Genomic DNA, 19823 nt, shown 5'->3' with positions numbered 1-19823 from the left:
AAAATCTGACTTGTATCTTAGTACAGACTTCTGGGAAAATCAAAGAGCGCTCTGTATTACCATCTGTGTACAGAGCGCCTCCAGGTGGCCATATTGCATTTTACAGAAAAGGACAGCAGATTGAAAAGGAAAGGGAATTTTTGATAACATTCAATTAAAATATGACTTGTGTCACAATTGTATACAAAATTTATATTTTTTTAGTTGAAAATTTTTTTTTTTTTCCGTATGAAAGTTACCCTTTAACATAAATAATCGTATCTAGTTTCTGCAAACTTTTTTCTGTGTATTGCAGCTTTATCTGGGCGCTCACAATGTAAATTTACTAATCAGCCGACTGCTGAAAACAATGTTCTCCCAATCTGAAACTTCTTCCAACAGCTGCTAGGCCATCAGTCAGCCATTGTGATAGCTACTCTACACTGCCTCTAGTGGAGAATCTACAAATATCTATAGTGAATACAATAATGAAAATATGGTAATTGTTGCAATAATAATTCAAAATACATTCTTTTTAAAAATTCACTTTTTTTTTTACTTTTTTATTGTAGAACAGTCCAAAAGCACCCAAAGATAACACAGTTGATACAATAAGCACTCACCCGGGTACATTTCTGTTGCTCTTGATAGGTTGTGGATGAAGGCAATAAAACGGTCAGATCAAAATTAAGATTACATTCTATGGTAAGCCAAGACACAGGCGTGCTCTGGTATTTCCAGTCAGCTGGTTTAGCTGTACTCTATAAAAAAATAAATAAATAAAAAAAATACTTGAAGCTGAACTCCAGGCAAACAGCTAAATACAATGATTGACGGTCATAATGGCGCTGTTTTCTGTCCATCCAGCCCTGAGGTTTACACAGCTCTACCCTGCCTGGCAGGACAAGAGGTCTGTGTTTTGCAATTAAACCACTTAAGTACCGGGCCTTTTTCTGACACTTGTTTGCGAGTAAAAAAACTTTTTATTTTTGCTAAAGAATTACTTAGAACATTATTTTTTTTTTTTTACAGAGACCCTAGAGAATAAAATAATGGTCATTGCAATTCTTTATGTCACATGATTTTTGCGCAGCGTTTTTTCAAGCGCATTCTTTTGGAGGGAAAAAATACACTTTCAATAATAATAAAAAAAAAAAAACATTATACCCCAATTTTTATTGTATAATGTGAAAGATGATGTTACGTAAAATAGATACCCAGCATGTCATGCTTTAAATTTGCGCACGCTCGTGGAATGGCAACAAACTGCGATACTTAAAAATCTCCATAGGTGACGCTTTAAGCATTTCTACAGGATACCAGTTTAGAGCAGGGGGTATCCCAACTACGGCCCTCCAGTTGCTCAGGAACTACAATTCCCATCATGCCTGGTCAGGTCTGTGAATGTCAGAGTCTTACAATGCCTCATGGGATGTGTAGTTCTGCAACAGCTGGAGATCCCTGGTTTAGAGTTACAGAGGAGGTTAGGATTATTGCTCTCGCGCTGACATTCATGGCGATACCTCACGTGTGGTGTGATCACCATTTACATACGTGGGTGTGATCCAGGTATGCATTCACTACTGCATGCAGAGTTGGGTGCACTTTCTTTTTTTTTTTTTTTTTACAATTTTACATACTTTTTAATAAAATAATTTTTTGATCACCTTTATTGCTATCCCAAGGATGGTAAACATCCCTTCCGATAACAATACAGCATGGCAAGTCCTCTTTATGGAAAGATTTTGATGACAGTATGTAAAAAATAAAAAAAAATAAAAGTTAAAAAAAAATTGAATAAAAAATACTTGTATTTTATTTTTTTCAAACACTGTCACCAGTCAGTATCCCTGAGCACCGCCACGCCATTCATATGAGGACACTGTACTGCACTGGTGACAGTATGTACAAAAATATAAATTGTGAAAATAAATAAAATAATTTTATTTTTAATTTTCCAAAAAATTGTGGCAAAAAAATTACAACTTCAAAAAACTCACCATGCCTCTTACTAAATACCCAGAACTGTCGTCTTTCCAAAATTGGGTGATTTGGGGGGTATTTGTACTGTCCTGACATTTTAGGGCTTCAAGAAATGACGCCGGGGAGGGGAAATGGCTAATTATGCCCAATTTGGACATTGTCACTTAGGGGTGTACTCACTTTTGTTGCCAGCAGTTTAGACATTAATGGCTGTGTGTTGAGTTATTTTGAGGGGACAGTAAATTTACACTGTTATACAAGCTGTACACTCACTACTTTACATTGTAGCAAAGTGTCATTTCTTCAGTGTTGTCACATGAAAAGATAGAATAAAATATTTACAAACATGTTAGGGGTGTACTCACTTTTGTGAGATACTGTATATCAAAAAAAAAAATAAAAAAATACTCAGTGCTGATCAAATACCACCAAAAGAAAATTCGGTCTCAAAAAAAAGATATAAATTTAATTTGGGTACAACGTTGCATGACCGCGCAATTACCAGTTAAAGTAGCACAGTGCTGAATAGTAAAAAAAATAGCCTGGTCATGAAGGGGGGGTAAAACCTTCTGGAGGTCAGGTGGTTTTGTTATCTACAATATACAATGTAATGATTTCATGGAGAATGATGAGTAATCTGCAGATCATAGAGATGGAAAGGCAGCCGGTGATCTGTATTGGAAGGATGGAGTCCATAAATTCTACTACTAGGCTAAGAATCTGGCAGGTGACACCAGAGGGTCGGGATTGTCATTTCCTCATGGTGTCACCCGGTCTGTAGACTCATTTCTATACAAGCCGTACACCGGAGACTAATACTGTATTTGGATACAACTTCTTTCCAACCAATAATTCCATAATTTGTGAAAACAGTAAATATGGTGGATACCTTTGGGTCTTTAACATCAAACGTCCGGCACACAATCCTTGAGGAAAAAATAAAATGATTGTTTAGTTGCAGTACTGCAGGATCGCTTTTCTTTTACAAGTCTGCAACTTGTGTGGAAGCAGTGGTCTCTCTGCACAACATGCTTCATGGTGAGTCTACAGTTCTCCAATCAGTAAAGCTCATACCTCTACAGAGAGGCCGCCGCCGCTTCCTCCACTGCAGAGAGGCCGCCGCTTCCACGCAGACCTCTGCAGAGAGGCCGCCGCTTCCTCCACTGCAGAGAGGCCGCAGCCGCTTCCACGCAGACCTCTGCAGAGAGGCCGCCGCCGATTGCACGCAGACCTCTGCAGAGAGGCCGCTGCTTCCACACAAAGTCCTTCTCTACAACATGCTGGCAGGCAACAGGCTTCTCTGCTGTGGCTGCTTTTGAAAAAAAAAAAAAGAGAACTAAGACTTTCCACACCTTTTGTTTTAATGCAGCTGAAGTTTGTTTAGCGGGAAAGAAATGGAAGTTCAATCAAGCTTTAATTATTTTATTCACCCCGTTTTATTCAGCCTTGGTCATATGATAGATATTATATATGTCATAACTAATAATGGTTTACCCTGAAAGCCAGGAATCCTCAGTGTCCTGTAATGAACAGTCATGGTGCGGAGTCCCAGTTATTGTTGGACACCGCGATGCCCTCATCCTATCCTGTGACAGGAGAGAACAGGAACAAAGAGGTGTAACACTCACCTGATCCATAAACCAGCACCAGGCTGCCGCCATTTCCAAGGTGGACCTGGAGTTTTAGCACCATGGCCAGCTAGGGGGCGGCTCTCCTAACTGAAGTTGGCTTTGAATGTCAATCTGTCTCCTCCAGCGGCCTTGCACTCCAGTGACCCCCCCAGTGTACATGTGCCTTCCGTGACTTTGAGACCCCAGTGCACTCCAGCAACCCCAGTGCTCCTGTGCCTCCAGTGACCCCAGTGCTCCTGTGCCTCCAGTGACCCCAGTGTTTTCAGTGACCACATTGTTTCAGTGATCTCAGTTACCCCTGGACACTCCAGAGACCACAGCATTTATAGTGGCCCCAGTGTTCCTCTACCTCCAGAGACTCTGTGACCCCTGTGAACTCTAGTGACCCCATTGCTCTTGTGCCTCCAGTGACCCCTGTGTGCTCCAGCAACCCCAGTGTCCCCAGTGCCTCCAGCAACCCCAGTGACCCCAGTGCTGCTGTGCCTCCAGTGACACAGTGACCCCTGTTCATTCTGCCAACATAATTGTCTCCAGTGATCCCAGTGCTCCTGTGTCTCCAGAGCTCCTATTCCTCCAGTGACACTGACCCCTGTGCACTCTGCTGACATCAGTGTCCAGTGACCCCATTTACCCCTGGACACTCCAGCAACCATAGCATCTCCAGTGGCTCCAGTTCTCCTCTACCTCCAGAGATTCTGTTGCCCCTGTGAACTCTAGTGACCCCAGTGCTCTTGTGCCTCCAGTGACTTTTTAACCCTGCGCGCTCCAGCAACCCCAGTGTCCCCAGTGCTCCTGTGCCTCCAGTGACCCCAGTGCTCCAATGACACTGTGACCCCTGTCCACTCTGCCAACATCAGTGTCTCCAGTGATCCCAGTGCTCCTGTGTCTCCAGATACCCTGTGACCCCTGTGCATTCCAGAGACCCCAGTGTCCCCAGAGCTCCTGTTCCTCCAGTGACCCCAGTGCTCCAATGACACTGTGACCCCTGTCCACTCTGCTAACATCAGTGTCTCCAGTGAGCCCAGTGCTCCTGTGTCTCCAGAGACTTTTTGAGCCCTGTGCATTCCAGGGACCCCAGTGTCTCCAGTGTCCCCAGAGCTCCTGTTCCTCCAGCGACACTAACCCCTGTGCACTCTGCTGACATCGGTGTCTCCAGTGACCCTATTGATTCAGTGATCTCAGTTACCCTTGGACACTCCAGCAACCACAGCATCTCCAGTGGCCCCAGTTCTCCTCTAGCTCCAGATACTCTGTGGCCCCTGTGATCTCTAGTGACCCCAGTGACTGTGACCCCTGTGCGCTCCAGCAACCCCGGTGTGTCCAGTGACCTCAGTGCTCCTGTACCTGCAGTGATTCTGTTACACCTATGCACCCTAGTGACCCTGTGACACGTGCATTCAGCAGCCTAAATGTCTCCAGTGACCCCAGTGCTCCAGTGCCTCCAGCATTTCTGTGCATCCCATGGCTCTGTGACCCGAGTACTCCAGTGGCTCCAATGTTTTCAGTGACCCCCAGTGCTCCTGTGTCTCCAGAGACTCTGTGACCCCTGTGTATTCCAGGGACCCCAGTGTCTCCATTGTCCCCAGAGCTCCTGTGCCTCCAGTGACACCAGCGAAAATTTGGTAGGATATTGCTGGAACCTTATAATTACCCTAACGTTCTAGGAGGTATCGGGGTATTTGATCAGGATATCTGCATTCTTAGGGCTGGTAGCTTCTCCCCACCAAAGGACTTTGACTGTATTCTCAGTCTGAGGGAAGTGCCAAAATGGAATTGTTTTTGGAAAGCTCAACACTCTACTAGAAACATCGGGTATACTCAATTCTGCCACAAGTCTGACGTGCTAACCTCAATGCGACCATTTTGCCCAAATCTCCTCAAAGTAAAGGGGGCTCCCCACATAAAGGTGTAATCAAGACTCAGCAAACATGAAGAAATGTTTCCACGTACTTGTTTGTAGATGAGCAGATTTGTAATGCTACCCGGTCTGTGATATCCTCATCCGTGAGATTCCACAATTTGTTCTTCATTGCAATTTTCTCTGTTGCAAAGATGAGCTGAAAAGATACATTGTATATGAATATGTAGATTATAGGAATTATAGAGGACATATTTTCCTGGTACAAATTAGAACACCGAAAGAGTTATTGTCGCCAGTTCCGAGACTCGCCTTTAAAATTATGCAGTCTATGGACCATGTAAGCTGTGTTCATACAACCAAGAGAAACACTCAAAAAAATTAAAACCACCACTGGCCCCATCACCGTGCTCCTTAAAATTCTATCACTATGTCCCCCTAGATGCCCCTTCATGCCCTGTCACTTGCCCCATTCACCAGGACCTCTCACATGCTCCATCACTATGCTGCTTTGCTGTCCCATCACCATGCTTCCTTAGATTCTCCAACACAATGCCCTGTTAAATGGCTCCATCATCATGCCCCATTAGATACACCATCACTGTTCTTTTTTTAGCTGCTCCATCACTATGACCTCTCACAGGCTCCATCACCACGCTCCCTTAGCTGCCCCATCACCACGCTCCCTTAGCTGCCCCATCACCACGCTCCCTTAGCTGCCCCATCACCACGCTCCCTTAGATACCCCATCACCACGCTCCCTTAGATACCCCATCACCACGCTCCCTTAGATACCCCATCACTATGACCTCTCACCTGCTCCATAACCACGCTTCTTTTAATGGCCCATCATCATGTCCTCTTACATGCCCCAATACCATGCCCTCTTATAAGGCCCATCAACAGTCAATTGAAAAGCAAGAGGGGATAAATGAAGGTGTGTGAAAAACAGCCGGTCCCTAGTTTGAAATACTTACCCACCAGTCTGCTAACAAACCAAAATAAACCTGTCTGTCTAACAATATAAGTTAAAAACAGGAGTTTAGTTAACACACATTTGCAAATGCATGCGGAAGCCCATTTCCCATTTTGCCCATTTCTTGTATCTTACTAGGGATGGAGACGCTTGCTTTACAGGCGGGTGCCTCACTCAAAGTCCCCCTTTGCCTATAACATCTTTACTAAAGGAATGGGGGTGTGTGTTTCCCAGCTGATCACATTTAGTTTGCACCCCATGGTTTTTTATACAGCCATGCGTTTTTCATTGCCAGTCATGGATTGGAGCAGGTGGGGGAGGATTGGGCGGTCTCCAATCCCATCTGTTTCCCATCCATCTATTAGCAAGCATGTACTTCCTTTTGTGAAGACACTTGGACACTCAGGTTGAGCAGTGTTATTTAGTGTTAGGTTCTGCAAGATACACAGGATGCCTTGTTGTTGGCCTTGCAGCTTCCGCATGCATTTGCAAATGTGCGTTAACTAAACTCCTGCTTTTAACTTATATTGTTAGACAGTTTATTTTGGTTTGTTAGCAGACTGGTGGGTAAGTATTTCAAACTAGGGACCGGCTGTTTTTCACACACCTTCATTTATCCCCTCTTGCTTTTCAATTGACTATTCACAGGGATGGAGACACTGTGCAGTGCTCGCCAGTTCTTACATAAAGTCCCAAATTGCCCATTTCTTGTATAAGGCCCATCAACATGCCCTCTTAGATGCCCCATCACATGTTCCCTTAGTTTTCACATCACCATGCCTCCTTGGATGCCCCTTTACCATGCACTCGTGGATGCCCCTTTACCATGCACTCGTGGATGCCCCATCACCATTCTTCCTTACATACCCCATCACCATGCTCCCTTAGATGACCCAATACCATGCCCTCTTAGATGCTTCATCACCATACTCCATTAGATGTCCAATTACCATTCACCATGCCCCCTCTCACATGTGCCATTCCCATGCCTCCTTTGAAACACCCTCACCATGCCCCCTTGGATGCCCCATCACCCTACCCTCGTTTAATGCCTCATCAGCTTGCCCTCTCAGATGAGGCTGATGTTAAAGGGGAGTGTTTAAAGAGCTTCCACATCCTGTTTAAATATTTTTTTTTTTCCAGGTACTTATATAGCGCTGTCAATATACGCATCGCTTTACATATACATTGTACATTCACATCAGTCCCTGCCCTGGAGGAGCTTACAATCTAAGGTCCCTAACTTACATTCATACATACACATACTAGGGTCAATTTAGACTGGAGCCAATTATCCTCCCAGCATGTCTTTGGAATAAAGAATTTATTTCTAAAAATATACAACATGCCTTAAATCTGAACTCAGAGATAATAAAATAATTCATTGTGTGTGCTTCTGGAATCTCGGTGAGCTTTGAGTATTTCTCCCAGATCTTTGCAGTAATCCAGTGTGAGACTTCCTGCAATACCACTCACTGCTGGTCTCTCTCCTTGTGCAGGGAGACTGGTCTCGTCTCCGCCCCCTTCTATAGTTTTTTGCAGGCAGCCTGTAGTGGGGGAAGCCTGTGGGTCCCCTCCCACCATTCTGCTCTCACTCCTCCTGCAGGAGGACTGGTCTTGTCTCCGCCCCCTTCTATAGTTTTCTGCAGGCAGCCTGAAATGGGTGGAGCCTGCAGCGCCCCTCCCACCGTTCTGCTCTCACTCCTTGTGCAGGTGGACTGGTCTTGTCTCTGCTCCTCCTGTAGTTTTCAGTAGTAGGTGGAGCCTTCCAGGCCCCTCCCATAGCTTTGCACTCTCTGCTTGTGCAGGGGGACTGGTCTTGTTTCCACCCCCTTCTATAGTTTTCTGCAGGCAGCCTGTAGTGGGTGGAGCCTGCTGGTCCCCTCCCACCATTCTGCTCTCACTCTTCCTGCAGGAGGACTGGTCTTGTCTCTGCCCCTCCTGTAGTAGGTGGAGCCTTCCAGGCCCCTCCCATAGCTCTGCTCTCTCTGCTTGTGCAGGGGGACTGGTCTTGTCTCCACCCCTCTTGAAGTTTTCTATAGGCAGATTGTAGTGGAGGGGGGGCCTCCTGGACCCCTCCCACAGCTCTACTCTCTGCACAGACTATGTACAGCACAGTGATGTCACTGCTACTTTTACAAGGTAATATTTGGGTATGCAAAGGCATTTGTTGCTCACAACGTGGGAATATTGCTTTGAGAAAAATATTTAACGTTTTTCTGCCCGGAGTTCAGCTTTAAGAACGGATAACTGCACTCAACCAATTTCCATTTACCTTTCTTAAAAAAGTTGGAGCTTCCTTGGAGACTTCTGGAGGTGATATCAGAAACACCCCAACCAGCAGGAAACCTCCGGGGAGCATCCGGCTTACCTACAAAACAGAAAAATGTTCAGATCAATGACAGGAAAGCATCCAGAAACAGGAATGAACGCGATTCCCTCAATAAGGGGACTTCTCGCAGGTCTGAAGGTACAAAACAACCCCCTTTGTTCTATTCTGCAGGCCTAACACACTTATTGTCTGATGGTGACAACGCTGCGCCTCCAAAATTCACTGAAAAGGTGTTGTCACCCTCGGACAGGAAGTGTGCTCCCTTACAGGATCACCAGGTAAAAGAAAAAGCCTGAAAAGAAAACGAATGCAGCCACCACCTATGAGAACAGGTGCGATAAATGACATTTTTATTCTTAGCTTTAGATACAATGTAACGTCTATTCATTCCAGTGTTATTTTATTACTTCACCGCCTCAGCAACTCCTGTGGGTATGCTGGAGCTGTCGGCTCTCAGTGACATTGAGCACCAATGAAACGGTCAGCTCCGGGGCATCATAGAAGTGCCTGATAACACAATGCTTCCAATTTGTATTCACAGATAAGGTGAAGTGACATCACAGCACTTTGTCCTTGAATGAAGGCTTAGGCAGAGCTGAAGCAGCAACAACCCGCCACTCCCTGCAACAGCCCCTACCCACCTCTCCCTGCGGCAGCCACAACCCGCCTCTCCCTGCAGCAGCCCCTACCCACCTCTCCCTGCGGCAGCCACAACCCGCCTCTCCCTGCGGCAGCCCCAACCCGCCCTCTCCCTGCGGCAGCCACAATTCGCCCTCTCCCTGCGGCAGCCACAACCCGCCTCTCCCTGCGGCAGCCCCAACCCGCCCTCTCCCTGCGGCAGCCACAATTCGCCCTCTCCCTGCGGCAGCCACAACCCGCCCTCTCCCTGCGGCAGCCACAACCCGCCCTCTCCCTGCGGCAGCCACAACCCGCCTCTCCCTGCGGCAGCCCCAACCCGCCTCTCCCTGCAACAGTCCCTAAATGCCTCTCTCTGCAGCAACCCCAACCCCCCTCTCCCTGCAACAGCCCCAACCCCCCCCCCCTCCCCCTGCGGCAGCCCCTACCCGCCCTTTCCCTGCGGCAGCCCCTACCCGCCCTTACCCTGCGGCAGCCCCTACCCGCCCTTACCCTGCGGCAGCCCCAACCCCCCCCCCCCCCCTCTCCCTGCGGCAGCCCCTACCCGCCCTCTCCCAGCGGCAGCCCCTACCCGCCCTCTCCCAGCGGCAGCCCCTACCCGCCCTCTCCCTGCAACAACCCCAACCTTCCCTCTCCCTGCAGCAACCTCAACTTGCCATCTCCCTGCAGCATTGGCTTATTATTTAACAATATCAGTATTATAAATAATAAATATTTCATTTAATAGGTTATGTTATTTTTTTCTACATTTAAACACACCTGACTGGCGTGGATACAGAACCATTCCTCATCAATTTCTTCCAGTTTGGATTTGGACTTCTGGGGTCCTTCACCCTGATCTTCCTTCGGAGGGGTCTGAACGGCCAGAACAATATAATCTCTTTGTGAGGAGCACTAAAAATGGAAGAGATGGAGGACAATGAAGGGTGGAAGGTCACTGGACTTTGCTTTGGATATTGTAGGAAACATGAATATGGAGATAGCTGGTCCCATAGAGGACGCCTGATTGCCTGCCAATCAAACTGATTGTAATTTTTAAGCTGGACTCCAGAAAAACAGCTAAATTCACCAATAAAATGCATAACACGGATAGCTTTACTTTCTAAAGGATTTATGTTTCTGTTCATCCAATCTTTAGATTTACACAGCTCTGCCAAATAGCACAGTCCTGTCTGAAAGGCCAGACGACCTGATTTTTATTTTCTGCTGTAGTTCAGTAATACTAACAGGTCTTGTCCCTCCCCCAACCTGTGATTGGACAGTGAAAGGAGAAGCAGAACACTGATGAGCTCATCTCTGTCATTCTGCTCTCTCCTCCTGTTAGCATGTCTCTTGCTAGCACGCGACCACTGCAGAAAAACTGTTTGCCACTTTGTGCTGCTTCTCCCTGTCCCAGTCTGAGCACTGCTGTACAGGGATTGCAAACGTACTATGGACACTAATTTCTAATATACCGGAAGGAAGCCCAATGGACGAATGAATAAACTTGTATGGCAGGGTGACAACGCTCCTGCGGGTTCTAAGGTAATAACTCAGTGTGGTCAGCTTACAACAGGAAGTGCCAGGATCTCCAGGGAGGAAACTTTGTAACAGATTCACTAAAAATGTATTTCTTTAACCACTTCTGGACCGGAAGGATTTACCCCCTTAATGACCAGGTCCTATTTTGCGATTCAGCTCTGCGTTAATTTATCTTAAAATTGCGCGACGTTGTACCCAAATAAAATTGACGTCCTTTCCCTCCCTCCCCCCCCCCCCCCCCCCCAAGTAGAGCTTTCCTTTGGTGGTATTTGATCACCTGTGCGGTTTTTATTTCTTGCTCTGTAAACAAAAAAAGAGCGACGATTCTGAAAAAAAAAAAAAAAAAATGTTTTGCTTTCTGCTACATAACATTCCCAATAAAAAAATTTAATTAAAAATTTTCATTATTTTAGGCCAATTTGTTTTCTGCTACATATTTTTGGTAAAAAAAAAAATCCCAATAAGGGTATTTTGATTGGTTTGCGCAAAAGTTACAAGTCTACAAACTAGGGGAAAGATTTATGGCATTTTTTTTTTTTTTTTTTTAATAGTAATGGTGGCGATCTGCGATTTTTAGAGGGACTGTGACATTGCGGCAGACAGATCGGACCCCTAACTGACATTTTTGATACTTCTGGGGGGACCTGTGACATTACTACAGTAATCAGTGCTAAAAATATGCACTGTCACTGTACTAATGACACTGGCAGGGAAGGGGTTAAACCAGGGGTGATCCAAGGGTTAAATGTGAGCCTAGGGGGTGTGGTGGGGGGGGATGGGCTTGTAAAATTCAATACAGAGACCTGTGATCCTAAACAGGAGGATCACAGGAGCTCTGTGCTGATTGCTGAGAGAACAACGGTCTGTCGTGTTTACAACAGCAGACCGCTGTTCTTTCTTCACGGGGAGCGATCGCGGCCGCCGGCTCCGTGGATTGGCTTCCCCGCTGGCGAGTGAGCACGCGCTCCCCAGGATCGCTCCCGCGGACCGCCGTACAGGTACGGTGATTCGCAGGAACCTGCTGACCTGCCGGAAGAATTTGCCCCCTTAATAACCAGGTTAACCACTTCTGGACTGAGTCCATTTCTGACACTTGCTGTTTACAAGTTAAAATCAGTATTTTTAGCTAGAAAATTTACTTAGAACCCCCAAACATTATAGATATATGTTTTTTAGCAAAGACTCTGGAGAATAAAATAGCAGTCGTTGCAATATTTTTTGTCACGCGGTATTTGCGCAGCGGTCTTTCAAACGCCATTTTTTTGGGAAAAAATACATTTTACTGCATTTAGAAAAAACGAAACAGTAAAGTTAGCCCAATTTTTTTTTTGTATATTGTGAAAGATGAGGTCACACCGAGTAAATAGATACCGAACATGTTACGGTTTAAAATTCTGCATGCCCGCGGGAACTACAGTCATTACAAATCTCCATAGGCGACGCTTTAAAATTCTGTAACGGTTACCAATTTAGAGTTACAGAGGAGATCTTTTTATAGAATTATTGCTCTCACTCTGGCGATCGCAGCGATGCCTCACATGTGTGGTTTGAACAGGGCTTTCATTTGCGGGTGCGACTTCCATATGCATTTTCTTTCGTGCGCAAGCTCACAGCGACGGGGGCGCCTTAACATTTTTATTTTTTTCCTATTTATTTTAATTTTAGCACTTTTTAAAAAAAATAATAAATCTGATCACTTTTGTTGCTGTGAGAAGCAATTTAAACATCCCTTGTGACAGTAATAGGAGTGACAGGTACTCTTTATGGAGGGATCGGGGGAATGTGACAGTAATAGCAGTGACAGGTACTCTTTATGGAGGGATCGGGAGGAATGTGACAGTAATAGGAGTGACAGGTACTCTTTATGGAGGGATCGGGGGGGAATGTGACAGTAATAGGAGTGACAGGTACTCTTTATGGAGGGATCGGGGGAATGTGACAGTAATAGGAGTGACAGGTACTCTTTATGGAGGGATCGGGGGGAATGTGACAGTAATAGGAGTGACAGGTACTCTTTATGGAGGGATCGGGGGGGAATGTGACAGTAATAGGAGTGACAGGTACTCTTTATGGAGGGATCGGGGGGAATGTGACAGTAATAGGCAGTGACAGGTACTCTTTACGGAGGGATCGGGGGGAATGTGACAGTAATAGGCAGTGACAGGTACTCTTTATGGAGGGATCGGGGGGAATGTGACAGTAATAGGCAGTGACAGGTACTCTTTATGGAGAGATCGGGGGGGAATGCGACAGTAATAGGCAGTGACAGGTACTCTTTATGGAGGGATCGGGGGGGATGTGACGGTAATAGCAGTGACAGGTACTCTTTATGGAGGGATCGGGGGAATGTGACAGTAATAGGCAGTGACATGTACTCTTTATGGAGGGATCGGGAGGAATGTGACAGTAATAGGAGTGACAGGTACTCTTTATGGAGGGATCGGGAGGAATGTGACAGTAATAGGGAGTGACAGGTACTCTTTATGGAGGGATCGGGGGGGAATGTGACAGTAATAGCAGTGACAGGTACTCTTTATGGAGGGATCGGGGGGAATGTGACAGTAATAAGCAGTGACAGGTACTCTTTATGGAGGGATCGGGAGGAATGTGACAGTAATAGGCAGTGACAGGTACTCTTTATGGAGGGATCGGGGGGAATGTGACAGTAATAGGAGTGACAGGTACTCTTTATGGAGGGATCGGGGGGGAATGTGACAGTAATAGGCAGTGACAGGTACTCTTTATGGAGGGATCGGGGGGAATGTGACAGTAATAGGCAGTGACAGGTACTCTTTATGGAGGGATCGGGGGGAATGTGACAGTAATAGGCAGTGACAGGTACTCTTTATGGAGGGATCGGGGGGAATGTGACAGTAATAGGCAGTGACAGGTACTCTTTATGGAGGGATCGGGGGGAATGTGACAGTAATAGGAGTGACAGGTACTCTTTATGGAGGGATCGGGGAGGAATGTGACAGTAATAGGAGTGACAGGTACTCTTTATGGAGGGATCGGGGGAAATGTGACAGTAATAGGAGAGACAGGTACTCTTTACGGAGGGATCGGGGGAAATGTGACAGTAATAGGAGAGACAGGTACTCTTTATGGAGGGATCGGGGGGAATGTGACAGTAATAGGCAGTGACAGGTACTCTTTATGGAGGGATCGGGGGGAATGTGACAGTAATAGGAGTGACAGGTACTCTTTATGGAGGGATCGGGGAGGAATGTGACAGTAATAGGAGTGACAGGTACTCTTTATGGAGGGATCGGGGGAAATGTGACAGTAATAGGAGAGACAGGTACTCTTTATGGAGGGATCGGGGGAAATGTGACAGTAATAGGAGAGACAGGTACTCTTTATGGAGGGATCGGGGGGAATGTGACAGTAATAGGAGAGACAGGTACTCTTTATGGAGGGATCGGGGGAAATGTGACAGTAATAGGAGAGACAGGTACTCTTTATGGAGGGATCGGGGGGAATGTGACAGTAATAGGAGAGACAGGTACTCTTTATGGAGGGATCGGGGGAAATGTGACAGTAATAGGAGAGACAGGTACTCTTTATGGAGGGATCGGGGGAAATGTGACAGTAATAGGAGAGACAGGTACTCTTTATGGAGGGATAGGGGGGAATGTGACAGTAATTGGAGTGACAGGTACTCTTTATGGAGGGATCGGGGGGAATGTGACAGTAATAGGAGTGACAGGTACTCTTTATGGAGGGATCGGGGGAAATGTGACAGTAATAGGAGAGACAGGTACTCTTTATGGAGGGATCGGGGGGAATGTGACAGTAATAGCAGTGACAGGTACTCTTTATGGAGGGATCGGGGGAATGTGACAGTAATAGGAGTGACAGGTACTCTTTATGGAGGGATAGGGGGGAATGTGACAGTAATTGGAGTGACAGGTACTCTTTATGGAGGGATCGGGGGGAATGTGACAGTAATAGGAGTGACAGGTACTCTTTATGGAGGGATCGGGGGAAATGTGACAGTAATAGGAGAGACAGGTACTCTTTATGGAGGGATCGGGGGGAATGTGACAGTAATAGCAGTGACAGGTACTCTTTATGGAGGGATCGGGAGGAATGTGACAGTAATAGGAGAGACAGGTACTCTTTATGGAGGGATCGGGGGGAATGTGACAGTAATAGCAGTGACAGGTACTCTTTATGGAGGGATCGGGAGGAATGTGACAGTAATAGGCAGTGACAGGTACTCTTTATGGAGGGATCGGGGGGAATGTGACAGTAATAGGAGTGACAGGTACTCTTTATGGAGGAATCGGGGGAATGTGACAGTAATAGGAGTGACAGGTACTCTTTATGGAGGGATCGGGGGGAATGTGACAGTAATAGGAGTGATAGGTACTCTTTATGGAGGGATCGGGGGGAATGTGACAGTAATAGGCAGTGACAGGTACTCTTTATGGAGGGATCGGGGGAATGTGATAGTAATAGGAGTGACAGGTACTCTTTATGGAGGGATCGGGAGGAATGTGACAGTAATAGGCAGTGACAGGTACTCTTTATGGAGGGATCGGGGGAATGTGACAGTAATAGGAGTGACAGGAACTCTTTATGGAGGGATCGGGAGGAATGTGACAGTAATAGGCAGTGACAGGTATTCTTTATGGAGGGATCGGGGGGAATGTGACAGTAATAGGAGTGACAGGTACTCTTTATGGAGGGATAGGGGGGAATGTGACAGTAATAGGAGTGACAGGTACTCTTTATGGAGGGATCGGGGGAAATGTGACAGTAATAGGAGAGACAGGTACTCTTTATGGAGGGATCGGGAGGAATGTGACAGTAATAGGAGAGACAGGTACTCTTTATGGAGGGATCGGGGGGAATGTGACAGTAATAGCAGTGACAGGTACTCTTTATGGAGGGATCGGGAGGAATGTGACAGTAATAGGCAGTGACAGGTACTCTTTATGGAGGGATCGGGGGGAATGTGACAGTAATAGGAGTGACAGGTACTCTTTATGGAGGGATCGGGGGGAATGTGACAGTAATAGGAGTGATAGGTACTCTTTATGGAGGGATCGGGGGGAATGTGACAGTAATAGGCAGTGACAGGTACTCTTTATGGAGGAATCGGGGGAATGTGACAGTAATAGGAGAGACAGGTACTCTTTATGGAGGGATCGGGGGGAATGTGACAGTAATAGGCAGTGACAGGTACTCTTTATGGAGGAATCGGGGGAATGTGACAGTAATAGGAGTGACAGGTACTCTTTATGGAGGGATCGGGGGGAATGTGACAGTAATAGGAGTGATAGGTACTCTTTATGGAGGGATCGGGGGGAATGTGACAGTAATAGGCAGTGACAGGTACTCTTTATGGAGGGATCGGGGGAATGTGATAGTAATAGGAGTGACAGGTACTCTTTATGGAGGGATCGGGAGGAATGTGACAGTAATAGGCAGTGACAGGTACTCTTTATGGAGGGATCGGGGGAATGTGACAGTAATAGGAGTGACAGGAACTCTTTATGGAGGGATCGGGAGGAATGTGACAGTAATAGGCAGTGACAGGTATTCTTTATGGAGGGATCGGGGGGAATGTGACAGTAATAGGAGTGACAGGAACTCTTTATGGAGGGATCGGGGGGAATGTGACAGTAATAGGCAGTGACAGGTACTCTTTATGGAGGGATCGGGGGGAATGTGACAGTAATAGGAGTGACAGGTACTCTTTATGGAGGGATCGGGAGGAATGTGACAGTAATAGGAGTGACAGTTACTCTTTATGGAGGGATCGGGAGGAATGTGACAGTAATAGGAGTGACAGGTACTCTTTATGGAGGGATCGGGGGGAATGTGACAGTAATAGCAGTGACAGGTACTCTTTATGGAGGGATCGGGGGGAATGTGACAGTAATAGGAGTGACAGGTACTCTTTATGGAGGGATCGGGGGGAATGTGACAGTAATAGCAGTGACAGGTACTCTTTATGGAGGGATCGGGGGGGAATGTGACAGTAATAGGAGTGACAGGTACTCTTTATGGAGGGATCGGGGGGAATGTGACAGTAATAGGAGTGACAGGTACTCTTTATGGAGGGATCGGGAGGGAATGTGACAGTAATAGGAGTGACAGGTACTCTTTATGGAGGGATCGGGAGGAATGTGACAGTAATAGGCAGTGACAGGTACTCTTTATGGAGGGATCGGGAGGGAATGTGACAGTAATAGGCAGTGACAGGTACTCTTTATGGAGGGATCGGGAGGAATGTGACAGTAATAGGAGTGACAGGTACTCTTTATGGAGGGATCGGGAGGAATGTGACAGTAATAGGAGTGACAGGTACTCTTTATGGAGGGATCGGGGGGGAATGTGACAGTAATAGGAGTGACAGGTACTCTTTATGGAGGGATCGGGAGGAATGTGACAGTAATAGGAGTGACAGGTACTCTTTATGGAGGGATCGGGGGGAATGTGACAGTAATAGCAGTGACAGGTACTCTTTATGGAGGGATCGGGGGGGAATGTGACAGTAATAGGAGTGACAGGTACTCTTTATGGAGAGATCGGGGCTCTAAAAGACCCCAAACCCCTCCACTGCACTTCAATGTACTCAAAATGCCTAAATCGGCATTTTGAATACTGACAGTTTTTTAAATTTGGCGCCTTTAGCCACCTGGTAACCCGGATGTGACGTCATGGACGCCGCTTCCGGGTTACTACATCGGAGACCTGATCAAAGCCGAATTCGGCTTTGATCGGGACTCCAACCAGCCGGTGGATGTGGCCGCTGGTTGCTCGGGTCTCATGGTGGGACGGGAGACATGGGCAGAGCCGCGAATTGCGGCGGGAGGAGGGGGGCGTCCCCTCCCGCTCGCTGGGGTAACGGCAGAGCGGCGTTCGAGCTGCATCGGTTATTACCGCCTGAAAGGCGACCGCCAGCTCTAAAGGACGGTATCGGGGTGATGCCTGCAGCTGCAGATCATCCCGCTACAACCACTTCTCTGAGCCGATGTCGATTCGTGGGAAGTGGTTAAATGCACTTCAAATACAAAATAAAATATATAAAAAGCATTGACGCAGTTTTTTTCTTTTTTTTTTCGATCGCTGTGCGTTGTACTTACTTGCCCTATAAGAAGTCCGGTAACAAAGTTGTTTTTTTGTTGAGTGATTCTTGTAAAATAATGTTGAACGGATTCATCGACATAATAACTCCTCCCCATTCTTCAGGAATTTGTATCCGGAAAGTATCAGAAAATCTGCAACACAAACAAATGTTATTCAACGCATTTACTGAGGGGATTTCCTCTTGAGCATAAAAAAAAAAAAAAAGACGTAAACCCCAATTGAATATTCGGTTTGCTAAAGCAGTGTGTGTCTTATCCCCTTCACCTCAGAAAGATTTACCCCCCCCCCCCCCCCACACACACACACCCCTTCATTACCAGGCCATTTTTTGCTATTCAGACTAAATTTTTTAAAAAAAATAAAATAAAATAAAATGTTTACTGCTGTAAAATATACCCATACACTACTAGATACTCCCCAACTCAGATCACACCCCCCCAGATACCTCCCCAATTTAGATCGCACCCCCAGACATCCCCCCACTTAGGTCACACCCCACAGATATCCCCACTCTGATCACACCCCACCACATAGCCCCCCCCCACTCAGATCACACCTCCCAGATACTCCTCCACTCAGATCACACCTCCACTCAGATCACACTCCCCAGAAACCCTCCCCCCCACCGATCACACTCCCCAGAAACCCTCCCCCCCACCGATCACACTCCCCAGAAACCCTCCCCCCCCCACCGATCACACTCCCCAGAAACCCTCCCCCCCCCCACCGATCACACTCCCCAGAAACCCTCCCCCCCACCAATCACACTCCCCAGAAACCCTCCCCCCCCCCACCGATCACACTCCCCAGACACCCTCCCCCCCACCGATCACACTCCCCAGACACCCCCCCCACCCCCATCACACTCCCCAGACACACCCCCCACCCCCATCACACTCCCCAGACACCCCCCCACCCCGATCACACTCCCCAGACACCCCCCCCACCCCGATCACACTCCCCAGACACCCCCCCCACCCCGATCACACTCCCCAGACACCCCCCCCACCCCGATCACACTCCCCAGACACCCCCCCACCCCCGATCACACTCCCCAGACACCCCCCCCCACCCCCATCACACTCCCCAGACACACCCCCCACCCCGATCACACTCCCCAGACACCCCCCCCCCCCCACCGATCACACTCCCCAGACACACCCCCCCACCCCGATCACACTCCCCAGACACCCCCCCCCCACCCCCATTACACTCCCCAGACATACCCCCAACCCCCCCAAACACCCCCCACCCCCGATCACACTCCCCAGACACCCCCCCCCACCCCCGATCACACTCCCCAGACACCCCCCCACCCCCGATCACACCCCCCAGACACACCCCCCCCCCACCCCGATCACACTCCCCAGACACCCCCCCCCCACCGATCACACTCCCCAGACACACCCCCCCCCCACCCCGATCACACTCCCCAGACACCCCCCCCCACCCCCATTACACTCCCCAGACACCCCCCCACCCCCCACCCCCGATCACACTCCCCAGACACCCCCCCCCACCCCCGATCACACTCCCCAGACACCCCCCCCCCACCCCCGATCACACTCCCCAGACACCCCCCCCCCACCCCCGATCACACTCCCCAGACACCCCCCCCCACCGATCACACTCCCCAGACACACCCCCCCCCACCCCGATCACACTCCCCAGACACCCCCCCCCCACCGATCACACTCCCCAGACACCCCCCCCCCACCGATCACACTCCCCAGACACCCCCCCCCCCACCGATCACACTCCCCAGACACCCCCCCACCCCCATCACACTCCCCAGACACACCC

At 48.0% G+C, this 19823-nt stretch overlaps 1 protein-coding gene across 1 annotated transcript in view; it reads right to left on the bottom strand.

The window, feature by feature from the left end:
• ODR4 (odr-4 GPCR localization factor homolog) overlaps positions 1–18153 on the bottom strand; it is a gene marked incomplete at its 3' end in the record, with an annotated part of 46684 nt that extends 28531 nt beyond the window's left edge. Inside the window, exons 1-6 of the mRNA XM_082266380.1 lie at positions 18017–18153; positions 10155–10289; positions 8703–8798; positions 5544–5650; positions 2852–2888; positions 603–740 (exon numbers count right to left, since the gene is read on the bottom strand). Coding sequence (XP_082122506.1) covers positions 603–740; positions 2852–2888; positions 5544–5650; positions 8703–8798; positions 10155–10289; positions 18017–18115 — 612 coding nt within the window. The 5' untranslated portion in view covers positions 18116–18153. The remainder of the gene's footprint in view (positions 1–602; positions 741–2851; positions 2889–5543; positions 5651–8702; positions 8799–10154; positions 10290–18016) is intronic.
• Between the last annotated feature and the right edge of the window lie 1670 nt (positions 18154–19823).

This window comes from Pelophylax lessonae (genome assembly GCF_965119305.1).
Source record: "Pelophylax lessonae genome assembly, chromosome: 8".
NCBI lineage: Eukaryota > Metazoa > Chordata > Amphibia > Anura > Ranidae > Pelophylax > Pelophylax lessonae.
The sequence above is the reverse complement of the archived record's forward strand: the minus strand, read 5'-3'. Positions and strand labels throughout refer to the sequence as shown.